Genomic DNA, 18,428 nt, shown 5'->3' with positions numbered 1-18,428 from the left:
TTGCTCATCAATTCACTTGAATATTGTGCGTTCAATTCATCTCAGTAACTAGAATATCTGGGATACCAAATTATTGGGATCTTTATAATTTTTCGAATGTTAAGATGGACAACGCTAAAGTAACCGTACATGATTTATGTGAAAATCATGAGTCTCATATGTCTCACATAATCCATATGAAATCTTATGCGTCTATCCCAGCATTTTTAATTCAAATATAGGAAGAGAAATCAAACCTCCTATTTTAGATCCAATAGATTACAGGTTTCCTAATGGTGATAACATCATTGGCTGTTTGGCTGTATCTGCTAATAAAAAAAATTTTTTAAAAAAAGTAGAAGATGATGGCATCTGTTACTGTGTAAGCAGAGTTACTACCAATCAGAATATCAGTTGAGTTCAGGGCCACGTGTGCCAGTTTTCAGCGGAGGAATCATGACTTGCCTCTGCAAACGATGCTTCTGATCATGATGATGCTTGAGATGCTCTTGCCCAGGCCATCTTACACAAGTATAGTAAACTCTCATGGCTTCATTCTGATACCTCTGAAAACTAATGAAACCCAACCCTAATATGTAATTTCTGAAATTAATTAACCCTAATTATGGACTAGTAATCTTATCCCAATAATTAAACATCCAAGCTTTGTGTGCTTAGGATAATATGGAGTTCATGTGGGGCACAAGAGCCAAACAAAATTCCCTACACAGAATGACTTCCCATTACTACACCACATGGTGGGATGCCCACACCCAAACCTACAATTGAATTGTATGATGTGTGTTTAATTTTCAGGAATCATTTGATGATAATTTAGTTGATTATTTCTCTAGACTTAGTACGTAAAAAATTTCATCCGAGATCGCGAATTCGATTCTAAACTAACTTCACTATTTTTTACACTGAGCTTTAACCCAATTGACATGTAGGGCGAACTTGGTTAGCAAAACAAGTATTAATTTTATGAATTTTCATCTAAACTTATATTAAGATGCTCAAATCAAGGTGCTTTAATTTAATTTGCAGTACCCAACATCGGTTTACAGGTAACAACTGGATATAAAATTATATGTGATGGGGGATGGATATTATATATATATATCTTGCTGGTCAATCCATGTGGATCTTCTTGGATTCTCATCAGCAATTATATAACTAAGACCCTACACAATTTTTGGTGTCTAGTGCACCAATACATCTGTTCTCCCTCTGTACATAGAACTCACTCTTAATAAACTAATACAGTTCTTGACCAAATTACAAGGTCCTTGACAAGAATTCAGATTTGATAACACTCACATGGTTGGCGGGGACTAGCTTTGAAAGGGAAGCCACAAGTACAATACATATAATGAGCTGGGTGGGAAGGAGCACTAGACATGAAAGAAATAAGTAGATGATACAAGACAAATGACAAAAGTTAAAAAAAAAAAACAACAAATTAGTACTTGGAAATTCATTTAATTTCCTACTCTACTAGGGTATTAGCCAAAGACATTTGTACATATATATATATATATATATATATATATATATGTATATATAATATCGAAAGTGAAGGAAAAGTTGCAATCAAAGGTAGCATGTCACATTTGTCATACAAAGACAAGTCAAAGGTTAGGTTAGTAGACAACAGGATATAGATGAGCCAAGTAGAAAAACACCAAGGAAAGAGTTTGGTTTCACTCCCCCTCAAACCACATACAATTAATCACTCTGTCTTTGGATTGAAGATCCAGTCAGTCTCATACTATAGAATAAAAATCCATGACCATAATTTCATGAAAGATTTCTCCTTTTTTTTCTTTCATGGATATCACATGCAAAATCAGAAAATTGGGTAACTAAATGTGCGGCAAAAAAGCAACTTGAATCGTGAACTAATTCATTAGTTAACTAAAAACAGTTGGAAAAACAACATTTATTCAAGAAGATAAAAGCATGAAAGTCCATACACACTTCCTCTTTTTAAAACGGTGCTATAAATTGAATCCAACTGGCGCTCACATTTTTTGTTCAATAATTGATCAACTGCCAGTCTGCCCTGCCTGTGAACCCCAAAAAAACAAGGGCAAAACATTCAAAGAAGAAGATTGCGGCTCATAAAGAAAGCGCATTCAACCATATTATTTATACTAGATATGGACAAGAAGATAAAAGATATGATGTGTTAAGGAGTAAAAAAAGTTAAATAGTGCCCAAATCTTTGATTGGCATGGCCCTAATCACTTTTCAGTAAAAAAAGGATTCCAGGCTCGATTAGATTAATTAGACCTATATAGTTCAAGAAGGTGGTGGGCATCATTTCTTGCATTGAAAAAGCTATTGGTGTGTCTAGTTCCGGAGGGACAACATCTTGAATTTGTGTTCCAGTATCTGAGCCTCTCTTTTCTTTCCTAATGGAATCTCTAATCTTGAAGAAAAAAAAAAAAAAAAAAGCAGTAAGTTTATGGTGATTAGTCCCTCACGTGCCCAAGTGAACCTTCACAGCAATTTGCACTCCTAACCTGACAGCCCAAAATAGCACAAGCCCATCACATTTGCCCAGCAGAGGTGTGGATATTGGTCCCCAATAGAAGTGGACTACAAAACTTTTTTGGTAAGTAAGTGCAACTTTACATAATTTTTAAACACCACACTTTTGGCTGCAAGAATTCTCATACTACATAATATTTCCAAATATCAGTCGGATTCTGCTCTGGAACGTCTATTGTTATATCAAAGTAATGGGCCTAATGGCTTATCTACCAAGATGAATTCAACCAGGATGCATTGGAGTTTGGAACCAAAAGGGAAAACAAGTTGTATTTCTTACTTTAATCCCTATCTCCATCATCTCAAATCAAATTGGTTGGCTCACTTAAGACGTATTTTGGTAGTTCATACTTCGCACCTGCAATAGTAATTTAATAAGCTTAAGAGGCTGAAAATTGTCTACGCAGAATTCAATTCATGCAAAAAGATGCGAACATAGATAAAGTAGAGACGGAAGAGGTGAAGAAGTAGAGATATTGATTTGGCAATTGGCACCTCTCTCATCATAGCAAAGTGTCAAGTCATCACTCCGAACAATGACACCAGCACTATCCACTATTGCTTGTGCAAGATCTAAATCAGCTTCAGCAGCAGCTCTAAGTGCATCCCATATCTCTGATAAAGGCAAACATACTTTCAGAAATGTTCTTTATATCCTTGGTATTGTTAACTTCTTAAAATAGTCCTAGGATAACAAATAGTTACAGCCTACATATCACTAGCATCAGTTTATCTCCATGAACTAATAAGTTGCTTAACATTTGGCAAGATTTCACAATCAACAAATAAACAATAAGAAGTGAGTAAGCAACTTCAAGCCAATATTAAACTAAAAAGTCCTATTTTCTATACTTGAGAGAAAAACATTACAAGTGAAATGTGAATCCCCTGTTGTATTAAACAAATGATACAAGCACATACATATGAACATATGTTTACTCCATCATACCCTTTTCAACTTCTCATTTTTTTAAGGAACTACTAAGTTCATTTAAGAACCAGAGAATAAAAGATATGAGCATAAACCCTCAACACAAAGTACTTTGCACTGGTAACCATATGGTTAGTTTGAGCTTTCATTCTCATATTCATACTCACAGGAAATGTGCATCCATATCCAGACTAAATCACATACATGATGAGTAAACAAGGCAGGACTCCAGTTCAATGGGCGAACACTGCTGTTAGTCTCAATCAAGTCCATAAAACAACATATGAAGGGAAAACTAACCCAAAAATACTATTTATAGTGGAAAAGATGTCAAAAAAATACCTGTCCGCCCGCCATAGTGAGGAGCAGTATCCCAAAACTCATCGCGCATCTTCATGAGTTGTGTCCTTGTAATTGGCTGAGGATGCTTCCAGGGTTTTGGCTTCTGGATTTTCTTAGGACTCCCTGTAAGCATATAAGCAGCAAAGTGAATGCACCAAGAGTCTATTAATAAAGCATTTGCCAGTATAAGCCAGAAGTTATGAGTTTTAGCGTATGTGAAATTCATATAGCTATATCTTGAATATAGAGCAGCACATTCAGTAAATCCAGTTCCTATGCTTCATTAAATTAGTTATTCTAGAGACTAGAAACATCGGCCTCCATAAAGCATCTATTAACCCAAGTGATCAAAATGGGGAGAAAAAAAAGTAGTGTCTGTAACCCTTACACATGCACTTTTTTTTTTTTTTTTTTTTTGTGTTTGAGCGAGGTGTTTGCTGATTCAGGCCACTGAACGGACCTAATGTACTTGAAGGATGTAGACAGTGAAAAACTCATGATGTATGTTAATGGGCCAATGAATACTTACAAGAATTCCCAAATGCCGAAACCTCTGCCCATGGATTTAGAACATGTTTGGCAAGAACTCTGTATTACCGTCTTACAACGCAGGAAAAAAAGGCACATTAAGATGGCAGATATGAGGAACCAACACGAGTAGAAATATGTTAGAGGCGGGAGGCCAATAGAAACCAAAGGAGAGATGATAAAGCAAACCCTTCATATGGTAATTCCACAGTTCTCAGTCATCAGCAGGGAATATTTTATGAATCCCAATCATTTTTGCCTTTTTGGATATCTTTTACTCAAGTAATTCAATTCTGTGTGAATTGTAAGACCTTCAATGTTAAATTCCTTTTAGCTTTAAGCCAACAACATTGGAAGAAAAAAAGAATTTCTTGAAACTTCTCAGTCTCTTCCCTCCAAATCCCTCAATCCAAACACAGTCTAAATCATTATCAAAGCTTTCCCAAATTCCCATCTAATTGCATGAAAGGTCTCTAACAAGCCCCCTTCAACCATCCAGAAAATCAATCAGCGGTACAAATTGGGATATCAAACCTCAAAATTTTAACTCTTAACAAATCAGCCACCCTGGAACCATATTTACGAGTAGAAAACAAAAGAACCAAATTACGCAGCAAACTAAGAGAACCCATTTAAATAATTAACCTAAAACCAAACAGAATTATCATCATGGATTAAAATCTGCAACAATATCATTGACAATCAATGTAGCTGTTGCTGAAGATAACAAGTAATCAAGATCAATAGAGTTCTTTAGAAGCAGTTTAACTGACTACAAAACAGAATGAGACAATTTTACAAGAAAAAAGGGGAGTACCATCTCCGTCGGCGAGAGAGGATCCTCCACAACCCATCTCAGCGAATGGTGACCGACTATAAGTGGGAGATGGATTCAGCTTGATGTAAGTCGTATTTATCCGAACCGAACAAAAGGCTCCTTGCAGTTCCGCCGCTAATCAACAGCCATGAAAGTAGATTGTATCAAATGGTCTCCTGCTCGGGCTAGGATTCTTGGTGAACGGGCAACTTCGAAACCTTCTATCAAGTCCACCCTCTCCTCTCCATCAAATCAATTTTTTCTTTTTCTTCGAGGGCCGCGGTGGGATGTCGCTTTATTGGCCACGTCAACGTCAATGAAACGACATTTTTAATAGAGAATAAATGTTTAAAAAAAGCAAACGACACCGTTTTAGATTTGTCAAAACTCGAAACAGAGCGGCCCCCGTTTTATTAAAAACCCTTCCTTTACGCTCCGGGTGGAGGCAAGAGAGCCGTTCGCTGTGCCATGTCGTCATCTCCTCCTTTCTTGCACACTGCTCACGTGGCACTAGCAGGACCAGTACCGAGCTGTTGCTTCATCTCTCTCCCTCTGAAATCTAGGGCGCAAATTTACGCCAAAAATGTCTCTCCCATTATCGAATCGCTGCAACCATGAATATCTTCAGATTCGCCGGCGATATGTATGACTTAACTTGATTAGTGTATTGGTTCTCTCTCCCCCTCAAAATCTTCGCCACCAAGTCGTGCTCAGGTAACTCTTCTCAGACTGTACATTTTCATCAGCGGAAGTATGGTTCATTGAATAAGTAAATCATAATAGGACTGCAATCTCATTTTAGTTGTTTGTCAGTGTTTTGTGGATCATCATGAATAGCAGTACAAAAACAAATTGAACCCGTCAAAGGCAACTGTGTAGAGGTATTAGGGTTTAAGGTCCGAAATTATGAATGATTTTTTTTCCCCATTTTTAAATTTTGTTCTTGTAATTTCATTTGTTTTGTTTTCTCGGCAACCAATAGGAGCTTAGGGTTTTGATTTCTTGTATTTAGTTTACGTTATTTCCCTTGCAATTTTTCGTTTATGATTCTCGTGAAACCATAAACGATAATGGAATTAAATTGATTCTATAATCACTTGGAAGTATACTTAATTCCTAAGATGCATCCCATATACTTCTGGCTAAATTGTTATGCTACACGTACACTATCACAATTGCTAATATTTATCTCTGATAAGGACATTCAAAATTAAGTTCCCTGCACATTTACTGCATGGAATAACTTTGGATGTTTCAAACCAGTTTTTGTTGCTTCCGCATTTTTTTAATTCATCGTGATGCCTTTCTGTAGAAATGGAGTAAAAAACTGTTGTGCTTCTTGATTGCTGTGGGTGAAGCTGTGCATATGTGCTCTCTGGCATATATGGTAGTGTCAGTCAACTTGGTGTTGGCAATGATATTCTTATTTTTCTTCAACTTATATTTGCTGGAATAATTATTGTATACCTTGATGAGTTTCTGGCTTTCTGCGAAAGGGATATGGCTTGGGTTCTGGATGTCACTGTTCATAGCTACCAATATCTGGTAATGTTCTCCCCTCCCAGCGTTGTTCTTTCCTCTATTTGTGTGTGAGTGTGTGTAGAATCAAATGAACACAAATCAGAATGATGCATTAAACAATTGCAATTTCCCATTATTACATTCTTCGAGGTACTCTAATCGTAATCGTTCCCCCATTTTTACATGCAGAGAAAGTGTTATCTGGAAAGCTTTAAGCGCAACAACTATCAACACTGACTGCAGACCCGAATTTGAAGGTGCTGTGATTACTTTAGTCCAACTTGTGATCACTAGGATAGACAAAGTCCGTGTGTGCACTTCAAGAGGTTTTCTATTGACAGAATTTTCCAAATATTACTAATTTGCTGGCTAGTGGATACAGTATTGATCTTCCTTATTGTCAACTACTTCCAAGGTTTTTTTGTGGTTTTACCTGTGAGATCAAAGAATGCTTGTGGACAACAGGGCTAATATCCAATCAAGTTGTTTTATACCTCCAACATGCCTGTCATTCTCCAGTCTGCACTTGTTTCGAATCTTTACGTTATTTCCCAGGTACTCAAATTCTCTTATGCAGTTGTTGGAAGCTTCAGTTTTCTTTTTGTTTCGACAGGATCATAATGCTACCTATTTATGGGCAGTTTCAATACAGGAGATATGGTGGAAATTTCATCACTATTCTGCTGGGCCAGTGGAAGAAATCTGATTACTCAGTTGGCCAGTTTATTCCAGTTGGTGGTCTTGCTTAGTGCTTGCCTTGTCTCTCTTCCTGCGGGTAATTGCCTTTCTTTTTCTGTTTGCAATATACTTTGCTCAGCTGTTATCTCTAAATGGATAATCTGAGAACTCATTCCTTCCTGTTTTTTTTCCTCTTCTTTCTGTCTCTAAAGAGGTTGGTTTTGTCTTGTCTTGCTGCAGCTTGGCTGATAGGGCAGCCAATCCTTTCCATACACTGTTCTATTCTATCTGGTGTTTATGCTTTCAGCCTGTGCACTTATTTCAAAAACATGGATTGAAGTCTCTGGTTCTTCTGCTCGAGACGTGGCTAAGCAGCTCAAGGTATATTGAGATACTATTCTTGTCTCTGCTGCTTGTATGATCCCTGGGTGGGATAGCTTCTTGCTCTAGTTTTGTTTTAGTAAAAAAAAATGCCTAGTAAAAGTACACTCTTGTGCACAAGGCTAGCGCCGATGGGCGGGGTCGGGGTCGGCACCATAAATGCAGACTTTACTACACACGGGCCTTGGGCCAAGGCGTGGACAATATCTCAAGTGGATTGGGTTACACCTCTCTCACCTACTTCTACTTATACTTCTCACCTCCTCATCATTCTCAATTTCGTCAAATTATAACAGGTTATGAGGAACAACAAATGGCGATTTCTGGACACAGTGATTCAAATATACAGAAAAAGCTGAATTGCTGCATACCAACTGCACCTGCCTTTGGAGGAATTTGTGTCGGTGTAGTAGTTGCAGATTTATTGGGAGCAATTGGATCTGGAACAGGGATTTTACTTGCAGTTACAACCGTATATCAGTACTTTGAGACATATGAGAGAAAAATCTACTGAGCTGTCCCAGCATGGTTAAAAAAATCTCCCCATATCTAAAACATGCACTGCAGAATGATAAAAAAGTAGCAAAAAACAGTAACTTCTGTTTAGGTACATGTAACATAACTCTCTTTTTTTCTTATTTTTTTTCCAGAAGAATAATGTTGGAACATATATAAAATATTTTCATTCTTGAAGGGATGGATACATTAAAACCAATCCCATGTAATTGTCTATGGTCTCTGTACATTTGTGTGTACAAATATTCAATGAATACCCACCATGCAAGAATAATTATTAAAAAAAACCCATAAAAGTGCATGTTAATTAATGGCCTGCACCGGGGCTCGGAACTGACTCTAGAGTGCGATGAATGCTAGCAAACAGTTGTTCACTAACGGAAGTGGCGTGACCCTTCTTGCTTGGAGAAGATTTTGGCACCGTACCCTTAGGCAGGGAAGCAAGAAACAAACTTGAAAACGCAGAAGAGACTGTCTTGTTGCTATTGTTGTTGTTCCCTTTAGTACTCAAAAGCTTCCGGCCTTCAATTGATGAACAACAAAATGAAGCCAAAACAAAAATGAAAACGATGGCAGTTGCGCTTACACTAGCCATGTAGGGTAGATAACAATGTAGAGCAAAGCAGAGAATGTGGAGTTTGGGTTTTGTTGTTGGAGTGAGAGATGCAAAACACTGGAATGTGGGTGATGTCTGGTTGTGAGAATTGGTGTATTTATATATAAAGGACGTGGGACCAAGTTAGGGATGGGCCTAGTCAAAACAAAAGGGTTTGAAATTGGAGAGAGAGAGAGAGATTGGAGTCATGTTAGTCTGTGACTTTGTGTAGTTAATTTCAAATTTTATGCTATAAAGTGTGTAGAAACGCCGCATGGAAGCTAAGGTAATCCAGTCCGTAGTTCGCATGGATTTGTTCTCTTGGACCCTTTAGTCCCAAAAACGCGTTAGTATGTAGCTTGCCTAGCACTACCAAAACACATGTAATAGCGGCAATACTTAATTAACCCAGACCCAGCTGAGCTTAATAACATTTCAAGCCAGCTCCTAATAGGCAAATTATAATTTAGAAGTCAAAAACCGTAAGGGAGAAGAATAAGAGGTAGTGGGTCCAAAAATCTAAGTTAAAATGGGCAATTGAGATAAGGTTTTCCACATAAAGGAGTGTTTTGAATGCAGTGCAACCGGAACAAAATTGGGGAACCATCTTTCAGTCTCAGTTTTGGCAGGTGAGAATGTGACTTTTAACGTAAAATTGTACAATTAACCAGCCTTTTAGATCTGTAAATTGCGAGTGCCATTAATTTATTATATCTGATGTCTGTGCAATCAATGCACCAAAGGCAATACAACAATTAAGAGACATAAAAAGGAAAGTCCAAATCTTGTGTACGTATACTTAGCGCGTAATACAATTCATTACTCCTTCCCCTAATCTTGGTTGTTGGCTTTGTAAGTTTCCATTTGCCTGCCCTCACCGGCCCTGTGTTCCCCCGCGTACTACTACTACTACTACTACTCATTTTTCAATAAATAATAGAAAAGATCCAGCTTCATGGCTCCATTTCAAATTTCTTATGTTTGTGGGACGTATAACTACTCAAGTTGGTTAGAAACATTCTTCATATTTATGTATATGTATATGTATATGTATATCATTAATGTCAACGAGTAGTTATGTTTGTATTATGTATGAAATACTCGAGTTTGGTACTTCTAGTGTTGACTAGTGGGTTTGGTGCATGATTGTGTTGAAGACTTCATCTCACTAACGTATTGACATAACTCAATCGAGTGACATATATATAAGCAAAAGTAAAATCTATTTCACACAACCAATTCGTTTTGTAAACCTAAGAACCAACAACGACGACGGACCAAGAAAAACAAAATTGTGTAGGCCTTTGACTCAAAACGAACAAGATTGGGTGGTAGTATTTGACCGGGATTTTCTAAAAGGTTGTGTTATTAATTTGTGAAACTACCACGTAAACACTTATAACGTTAATGCTTTAATAAGGTTTAATCACAATAAGTATTAAGTAGGTACCAACTAGCGAAATTATGAGCAATATGCCCTATTACATATGTCCTCGTTCTTAGAACCAAAAGAGGTAAACGGAACGCGGGATGTTGACTATATTCCCCTTAACTGTTAACTTCCTTAGCATGTCATGATAAACTATTCATGATTAACCGACGTTTCATGACCTTGGAATCCAAGATTTAATTAATTAGAATCATAACATCAAACTATTATTTAATTAATCAAGATTTGTTTGACTAATACTATGTCAAATATGTTATTTACACAAGAGATTGAAGTTGTATTCCGCATCTATAAATTAAGTTGGTTACTTCAAGTGATCAAGTCACCCTATTAACAATCAACAAGGAGTGGCTCGGTGACAATCAATTGGGTTCGGTATATGTGTGTCTAAAGTTCGATTCTAATGAGAAATATATTTCTCAACAGTATTTTTTTTAAAAAAATCACAATATTAACAAACTATAATTTATTAAAGAAAATTAAATTTACACCGAATTTGAGATATTAGTGGATACGAAAAATAAAGTTAAACAGAAAGAATACAACCTAGGCAGTGGGCATCCTTCATATATCATTTCTATCAATACGCATGTAGCCCTATTAAAAAAATGTATTGACTATGGAGGTCTTGATCAAGTTCGATTCTCACTAGAAGCAATATTATTGTGGTCACGCATTGAATTTTGACCCAACTTACTATGTCGTCATGTGGGAAACAAGATGGGCGCAATCTTAACAGTCGGAGTTTAAGCTCATATTAGATGTTCAAAGCGTAAAATTGTATGGTATCGTTATCGATTACAAAAAAAATAAATAAAGATAACAAATTATTTTTGTTATGTAGACGTTATGGTTTAATTCCTTGTAATTGGTCCATACGAGTTGGCTTGATGGTTCGAGTTTAGGCTCATATCGAATATTCATATAATAATTTTATATGGGGATCGTTTTCGGTTACCATAAAAAACAAAGAAAACACAAAATTATTTGTATTATATAGACGTTATGGATCAATTCCTTGTATTTGATGAAAAAAAATACACTGCCTTAAATCATAAATCATGAACATGAAGACATGCAAATGCTCATGAATAGTAACCAAAACAATATCAAAACAGAACTTCCCGAGGTCCTCCCATCCATGCATTGACAAATAGTATGTATTCCAACTATTTAATCTTATTGCACATGCGCGCAATGGCCAAAGAATCGACATTGTTGACTTGAACATATACATACAATACTCCAATTGGGCAACAACCACTATATAATATATATATATATAGATACAAAAATGTATAGAACCCTAATTGAAGAGAAGTCACACTCTAGCTATTGGTTTGATTGTCGGCCTAAATGAATAAAGAACATGAGTTTGCTGGGCATGAAGGTGTACACAAGGCCCTTCAATTATTTCACCATGTCAACACTTTTGGTGTCTGCCTTGGGACAAGAGGTGTACACTGCACTCTCATTGTCAAAATCTATACTCTTATTGTCAAAAGCTATAAGATATGTAAGCTACCAATCATCTTCCTTTTCAATTCATGTATTTGACACTATTTCAATTACTTATGCTTTCAATGGTGCATTAGTTTTTGGCTAATTAGGGATTGAATTCAAGAAAATGCTAACCCCGTGTTTTTTTGTTGCGATTATCCCAAATGCGAGATGGATGCAGATGATCAATTTGAAATCGTGGCCCCACAAGTTTCACATGATCCATGTGAAATCGTGAGCTAACAAAAAAGACCGACATTATTTACACTCCAAAAATAACTAAGTACACCTCAATTTTACTACACCCCAGTTTAAAACATAACATTCAGTACTACACCCCATTTTTTAGTTTTTTCAAAAAAATACCCTATGCACCCCTCTTCTTCCTCCTCTACCTAGGGTTTCTTCTTCTTGCCACATGAACCCCACATGAGCAGCAACACCAAGCAAGAAACAACATATCTCTAACAAGAAACAAGCTTGGATGGAGAAAGAACAAAAACACAAAAAGAACACATTTTTTAATGAGGACAAACTCTCTCAGAGTTAGAGGGCTATTGAGTTTTGGACGGGAAGACTAAATCCTTTGTTTTAACTTTGATTGAGCATATCGAGCAGTAACCATCGATTTGGGGCTGAAGAAGGAGAGAAGGAGTTGGGGCTAAAGCTGAGAACTTTAGGGTTCATGAAGAAGAAGGCGATTTTGAGGTGATTAACATCATGGCTGCCATGACAGCACCTCACACCATCTCCACCATCTCTCACACCAAATTGGGTATCTAGGGTTTCAGGGAAGAAAAAACATAGTTGGGACTGAAAAATGGTAGGGACTCTGGGGTGTTTTGAGAGTGGGTTTTTTGACAAGAAATTGGAGTGCACTTAGTAACTCATGTGGTGCAAATAGTCCTACTCAACAAAAAAAAAACATTGTGATCGATAAGACTTGTTCATGACTAAATATAATGATATTTTTGATGAAATTTAAGATTGGTCTTGTCGGCCCAAATCCATTGCCTTCGTTTCTTGGGCTTCTCTGTTGTTTACAACTTTACATACGGTCCATACCCACTATTTTGTTGGGCCCTTCCGCTTGTGTACGGAAGCCCATTCTACTATCCGGGCTGTACTGCTGTGCATCAGTGATGAGTTTCGTCTATATTAAGACCTTGAATTCAAATATTAACGACGATGCCACAGACCATCAGTAGATTTAATCCTAATGTCTTCGTATTCGATTCCCACAGAAGCGTAATAGAAGAAGAGAAACTGGAGAGTTGCTGTTGCTCCACCAATCTTTCATCGCCTCTCTCTTTCTCCATCTTCAATCTTCAGGTAAGTGGTCTGAATTTGATACTGAAACTTGTTTTCAGTAATTTTTCGTTAACCTAAAATCGGTGACATGTGCTTTTCTTTTTGCGATCACTCTTGTTTACTTGTGGCAAAATGCATCATCAGTTTGGGAATTTGATTTACCGATTGTATCGGAAATAATGCTCAATTTAATCTATTTCATGCTAAGCAAACAGAACCAAACACAATTGAAATCAGTAGAGCTTGCAAATCTGTTTGGTTACTAATACAGCCCTAATTGCAACAATCCAGTAAAATTTGATGTCGTTATTGTTTATTACAACTTGGAGATGTGTTATTGTGGTTGTGTTTACATGTATATCACTGAAATTATCATTGCTGAAGCACTGTCAATCTGTTATGTGGTATTTTCCTCGATTTTACTCCTAAAATTGGCTACAGTAATCGACGTATATGACACGAAGAAGATGAAATTTTATTGTTTTCTTGAGTTCCATCGCCTAGAGAACTTCTCCATCAAAATCAATCCTCAGCTGGAGCAACTGGTGGGGTAGGTAGAAGTTTTTGTGGAAGAAAGGGATTCCGGTCCAAGTGTTGGTAATATGCTCTGATATTTTCTAGTGCCGCATTTATACAAATCTTGGCTCACAAAACTGACTAATCTTTTCTCCTCCATTTAAGATTTTCAATTCACAATCATTGCTTATTTTCTTGCTGTCTGCTCTATGTTTGGTAATTGAACTACTTTTACGTGAGAAATCAAGAGAATGCGAGGAAAATGCTGGGCTGAATCCCACTTTTGTTCTGATCCTGAAAGAATGTGAAATCCTTCCAGCTCATGTTCGGCAAGTTTGAGTACGACACGGGAAACTGAATCCCACTTTTGTGGAAGGCGAATTTCAACTTCCAGTTTCAAGCATTGGACCTTATATAAAGGATCCAGTCGCTCCCAGGTCTAAAACCTAACTTCACTTAAGGGCGCAAAGCCGCATACAAACTAAGATAAACCGAGCCAAAACTTATAGAACAAACTTGGGCTGTAAGTCTGTAACCTAATTCCTTAGGTTTCACTGTTTCAGTCCGGCTCAAGTTTGAGATGTGTTTTGTAGGGGAAGTTTTGCTCATGCAGGGAGAGTTAACTTCGGCTAGGACTGGTTTGGCATGGTGTATCTAATGGTTCCATCAAATTAACTCTTTATGTCGGAGTCTCTTGGTTCGTACATGTCAGTTCTGCAGGAGTAACTCGACCTGATGGGCCTGAACTAGATCTCAGTAAACAACCTCCTTCTGTGTGCTTGAACGAGGAATTGAGTTTTTTCATTACATTTAAATTGAAGGTTCATTTATAATGTTGTATATGCTAAAACATTAAATGCAACATTAAACTGCAGTATGGTTATATTATGGACGTTGTCTCAGTTATCGAACATAGCAAAGAGACTTGGTCGATATTTTTTTATGAAATCTGTTGATTAGCAATATATTTCTTTCTTTCTTCCAGTCTATGTAGTGGACAAATACACTCTTCATTCTTGTATAGCTAACTAGTTCTCTTTACAGCAGAATTCTTGGACTCAAAGAGGATTTGCTTCATAAGAGAGAGAAACAATAAATGTTACAAAAGACAAGAAAAAATTCAGGGAGAAGTATGGAAAATCTTTGTTTAGACACAGCCTGTCATGGTGAGAGCCCAGAGCATACCTGCAAAAACTGCCATGCTTACATGTGTCTGTCGATCTCTGGTACTCTGACTGTTCATCTGGCGTTTCACTGCAACTAGAAAATGACTGCCATTTCCCACACAAGGTGTCTTATACGGCACATGGTTCCTTTTCTTTGTTCTTTTCCTGTCAAGCTTACTTTTACAGTTACTTTCCAGTATCTTTCAATGATTCTTTGCTCTAGTTGATTTCTTTTAATAAATTTATTCCATTTTAACCTCAGTAACTTCAGATAAAACCTGAAGAATAAAATTAAAAAAAATTGAAGAAAAATATTAAATAGGTTGCATTGCAGTTTGGTCACTCTCTGGCATCTCTTATTTAATAAGAAACAGGGCCCAATTCTTCTCTCACCTTCTCTGAGAGCATCCACACACTCCACACACATCAATTCTTGTGTAACTATCAATTTAACAAGTGTTACATTCTAATACACTCACAATGGATACGCTTGAGTCAACACTCCATACTCCCTTTCTCCCTCTTCTCTCTTTTCTTTTTCATCATCTCTTTCTTACTTTCCATCACCTCTCTCTTCCTTTTCATCATCTCTCTTCACTATTCATGAACAAAGAAGCACTCCAAATATGGAGTAGCTACAAATTTTTTATATGTTTTGAAGTGTCAAAATGTGCCCATTATAGACATATAGCACTAAATTTATCAAAAAAGTATGATTTCAAGCACTAAAGAGCACCCATTGTGGATGCTTTATATGTTCTAGTTTCAAGGTAAAGGTACACTTGGATTTTAAAAAGCCTGTAAGATGCAGAGATGCACCAGCATGGCCTATGGATCTGCGATGCTCTCGTTTGATATATTTTGAAGCTTATTTTTTAGGCCACTTTAGGCTGCCTGTTATTCCCCTCCTGTTCTTTGCTTTTTTGCAAGCAGACTTTATAATTACTGCCCCCTCACATGCTCTTTTGATTAATAAAGAGCACATGATAGGCCAGAATATTTACTACTACTTTATTTTTCCCTCAACTGTTTTCAGACTTCATAATTGGTCTTAAATTCTTAATTAACAGCCATATCATGGGTTTAAATTGCAGCAAGACCTAATCATGGCAGTTTGGTGCAGATATGGTGGTTGTGAATATCTCATCATATTGTTTTATATTCTTATATCATATTGACATTGCTAGCATACAAAAATTATATGGTAGCTTTGGATTCCTCAACATATTATCTATGCATACAGAACAATAAGTTCCAATATTAGTGGAACAGTTCAATGCTGGAGAAAACTCATATTTTGAAAAGTTAGAATCTTTATTTTATATAGAAAATGAGGTATAATTTCTTCGAATTACTAAGTAGTATTTGAAGTCAGAGAGCAGTTTTGCAGGTAACAGGAGTTCAAGACTTCCAACTTCTGCTCTTGCAAATATATGTATACATATGTCCTCTATATGTAATGACATCTACATGTAATGAAGAGAAAAGAAAATCAGGGACTCCCTTTCTGTTGCTTCATTTTATAGAGCACCAACTTGCCTGCAAATATAGAAGTCCATTTATATATAGAAAAAGAAAACCCTGGAAACAATATTGATTAATTCATGATTGCAGAGGAGACAATGGTGGCTCATACATTGAAGCAAACTCTGTATCTTCTGGCACGGCGGCGGCGAGCTTCCATTACATCTCTGAGTCTTCCAAGCATCTCTTCTTCGGTTAAAATTCCACCAGGTGAGCTCATGAATGCACTTCTTTTAACTGGTGGAGACCACAATCCACTCTGCTCATAATCAAAGTCATACTCAGTTGCATCAAAAAATTTCTGAAGTAGTCGCTGCGACACAGACTTGGACACCATCTGCACTCTCTGTGGCAAATTTGCCTCAATTTGTGGTGAAGGTGAAGAGGATGATACTTCAGTGGACATTGTAGAATCAAAATTGCAAGACCAGCTCAAAAGGGTATATGAGATATAATGAAGAAAAGGAGTTGGGTGTGGTGTGTTGAGGGTTGAGGAATTAAAAGACACAGTCTTTGGATGCTGATGTTAGGGTAGTTTGATAAAGACGTGTATGGCTGTATGCAATCATAGAGAGGGAGAGGGGTCGTTGATGGCATAAAATAAAGGTTCTTTAGCTGGTGTCTGAATCATCAGTTACTAAGTTTGGAGACTTCTCACCACATTTGGAGAGTACACAATTGGTGTTGTGAAAAGTTTATTTTATCCAAACAGAGTCTCTGTTTCGTGGACATAGAATCACACATTCTTTTTTTGTGGACCCGTATGAGGTTTTGGAGTTTACTATGGTGGGTGTGCTATGGAACATTTTGAAGATACAATTTGAGATTAAACAAGTCAGTCTTTTCATGTCTAGGGTGATAAGTGACTTCCTTAGTAAGGGACCTTGGTTGGTGTATTGATCCGACCGGCCACCAGTCTATCATGTTCCTGCCGACCAAAGTAGCAAACTTGATTCGTCATATCCTGGAGAGATTATTATTGAAAGGAAAAGAAAAATCATTGTTTGACTTATTTGAGATCTGCATCATATAACTTTGTCTCTGATATATGGTTGACAAAACTGATAGTGTTGGTCTGCATTGGCACTCCGCAGATTTGACATGTTAGGTGCTGTAGATGCCAACCAATGAGCAATAACTTGATTATATCTTTAGATTTAAGATGAATGGTTGTTTTGACACGCTGCTAGGAGGATCGGGAGTTTGAACTCAGCTGGGAGTATTTCGTATGGTGTTTTCGTGATCTCTTGGGCTTTAAGGTCCGTCCATTTCTTGAAAGAGGTTAGGAGTTTCATTTCATCAACATAAGCTTCAGCATAGTCTTATTACCTGTTGCTAGAGTGATTCTGGCGACATGTTGGTTACCCAAAAAAAGTTACTGTAGATGCCCAATGAAAATGTTTAAATCAGTGATGGGCCTGCACAATTTGAGAGTGACCAATTGAATTGATCATATTACTGATATTAGTACGGAATGACATAAATGGTTAGTTGTTAAATGTGATGATGGTTGTGGGCTTCATATTTGCCAGGACAGAATCGCTCCAATTAAGTGGTCCAATATTTTTTTGCATATACGTCCAATTAATTATCAATGGCCATGGCTAACAAGTCGTCCAAAGATTTATGTAATAACAAAGGAACCGTACGTGTGTATATTTGCAGAAAGTGCCCGACCGTGTGGCAGTAATACAATTGGCAAACCAGGCTGAGTTTTGCAAGTACAGGGAATCCAATGCGGAATGCCACCCTTTTTCATCTTCCAAAATTAGCCTGTTTCCTTGGATCTAAGGCCTCTAGATGGACGTTGGTGGGCCTGGGTATGAAGTATGGTAATTATGACCCAACATAGCCCATACTGCTAAATTTGCTCCGATAATTAAGGGTTACCATCTTTTGAGTACTCTTTTCGTTAGCAGCTAAGCACCAGCACAACTAGAAAATATTAGTAAAACCAAGAAAATGTCAAATCTAACCCCGAAGTTAATATTCCACGCACTAACTATCTAGTTGCAGGGGTGCAACTTAGAGGTCACCGACTCAATTCCCAAAACACAGCTTCTCTACATCCCCGTCCCCAACCTCGTCTATTGGGGAAGATTTGTGCGCGTGTCTTT

The 18,428-nt window shown here is 37.2% G+C and overlaps 2 protein-coding genes, 1 long non-coding RNA gene and 1 pseudogene across 6 annotated transcripts; 2 read left to right on the top strand and 2 right to left on the bottom strand.

The window, feature by feature from the left end:
• Positions 1-1,851: 1,851 nt before the first annotated feature.
• Positions 1,852-5,418, bottom strand: LOC120014613 (ubiquitin domain-containing protein 2-like). Of its 2 annotated transcripts, XM_038866616.1 has the most exons (5): positions 5,154-5,418; positions 3,809-3,931; positions 3,031-3,150; positions 2,828-2,893; positions 1,852-2,048 (listed from the first exon to the last, which is right to left on the bottom strand). In XM_038866616.1, the coding sequence occupies exons 1-4, from the start codon at positions 5,188-5,190 to the stop codon at positions 2,838-2,840; spliced, it is 336 nt and encodes a 111-aa protein (XP_038722544.1). In that variant the 5' UTR covers positions 5,191-5,418; the 3' UTR covers positions 1,852-2,048; positions 2,828-2,837. The 2 variants fall into 2 exon arrangements, with proteins under 2 accessions (XP_038722544.1, XP_038722543.1); XM_038866615.1 differs by lacking the exon at positions 1,852-2,048 and having other exon boundaries at positions 2,580-2,893.
• LOC120014078 lies at positions 5,302-8,536 on the top strand (annotated as a pseudogene).
• A 4,447-nt stretch (positions 8,537-12,983) lies between these two features.
• On the top strand, positions 12,984-16,536 carry LOC120014675. 3 transcript variants are annotated; one of them, XR_005471603.1, is made up of 4 exons: positions 12,984-13,126; positions 13,547-14,377; positions 14,669-14,911; positions 16,402-16,536. It is a non-coding gene; the product is annotated as an uncharacterized LOC120014675 (long non-coding RNA). The 3 variants fall into 3 exon arrangements; XR_005471602.1 differs by lacking the exon at positions 13,547-14,377; XR_005471604.1 differs by lacking the exon at positions 13,547-14,377 and having other exon boundaries at positions 14,666-14,911.
• Positions 14,911-16,755, bottom strand: LOC120014674. The gene is made up of 2 exons (XM_038866693.1): positions 16,424-16,755; positions 14,911-16,326 (listed from the first exon to the last, which is right to left on the bottom strand). Exons 1-2 carry the CDS (start codon positions 16,715-16,717, stop codon positions 16,303-16,305), a joined length of 318 nt encoding a protein of 105 aa, XP_038722621.1. The 5' UTR covers positions 16,718-16,755; the 3' UTR covers positions 14,911-16,302.
• Between the last annotated feature and the right edge of the window lie 1,673 nt (positions 16,756-18,428).

Source organism: Tripterygium wilfordii, chromosome 14 (assembly GCF_013401445.1).
Source record: "Tripterygium wilfordii isolate XIE 37 chromosome 14, ASM1340144v1, whole genome shotgun sequence".
Classification (NCBI taxonomy): Eukaryota; Viridiplantae; Streptophyta; class Magnoliopsida; order Celastrales; family Celastraceae; genus Tripterygium; species Tripterygium wilfordii.
The sequence above is the reverse complement of the archived record's forward strand: the minus strand, read 5'-3'. Positions and strand labels throughout refer to the sequence as shown.

Coding starts and splice junctions, on each gene's coding strand:
- LOC120014613 (XM_038866616.1), bottom strand. CDS start 5,190: ATGGGTTGTGGAGGATCCTCTCTCGCCGACGGAGATG. Junction 3,151..3,808: donor TCACTATGGCGGGCGGACAG/GTATTTTTTTGA, acceptor TGCCTTTATCAG/AGATATGGGATGCACTTAGA. Junction 2,894..3,030: donor ACTTTGCTATGATGAGAGAG/GTGCCAATTGCC, acceptor TTACTATTGCAG/GTGCGAAGTATGAACTACCA.
- LOC120014674 (XM_038866693.1), bottom strand. CDS start 16,717: ATGTCCACTGAAGTATCATCCTCTTCACCTTCACCACAAATTGAGGCA. Junction 16,327..16,423: donor GATACAGAGTTTGCTTCAAT/GTATGAGCCACC, acceptor CTATATTTGCAG/GCAAGTTGGTGCTCTATAAA.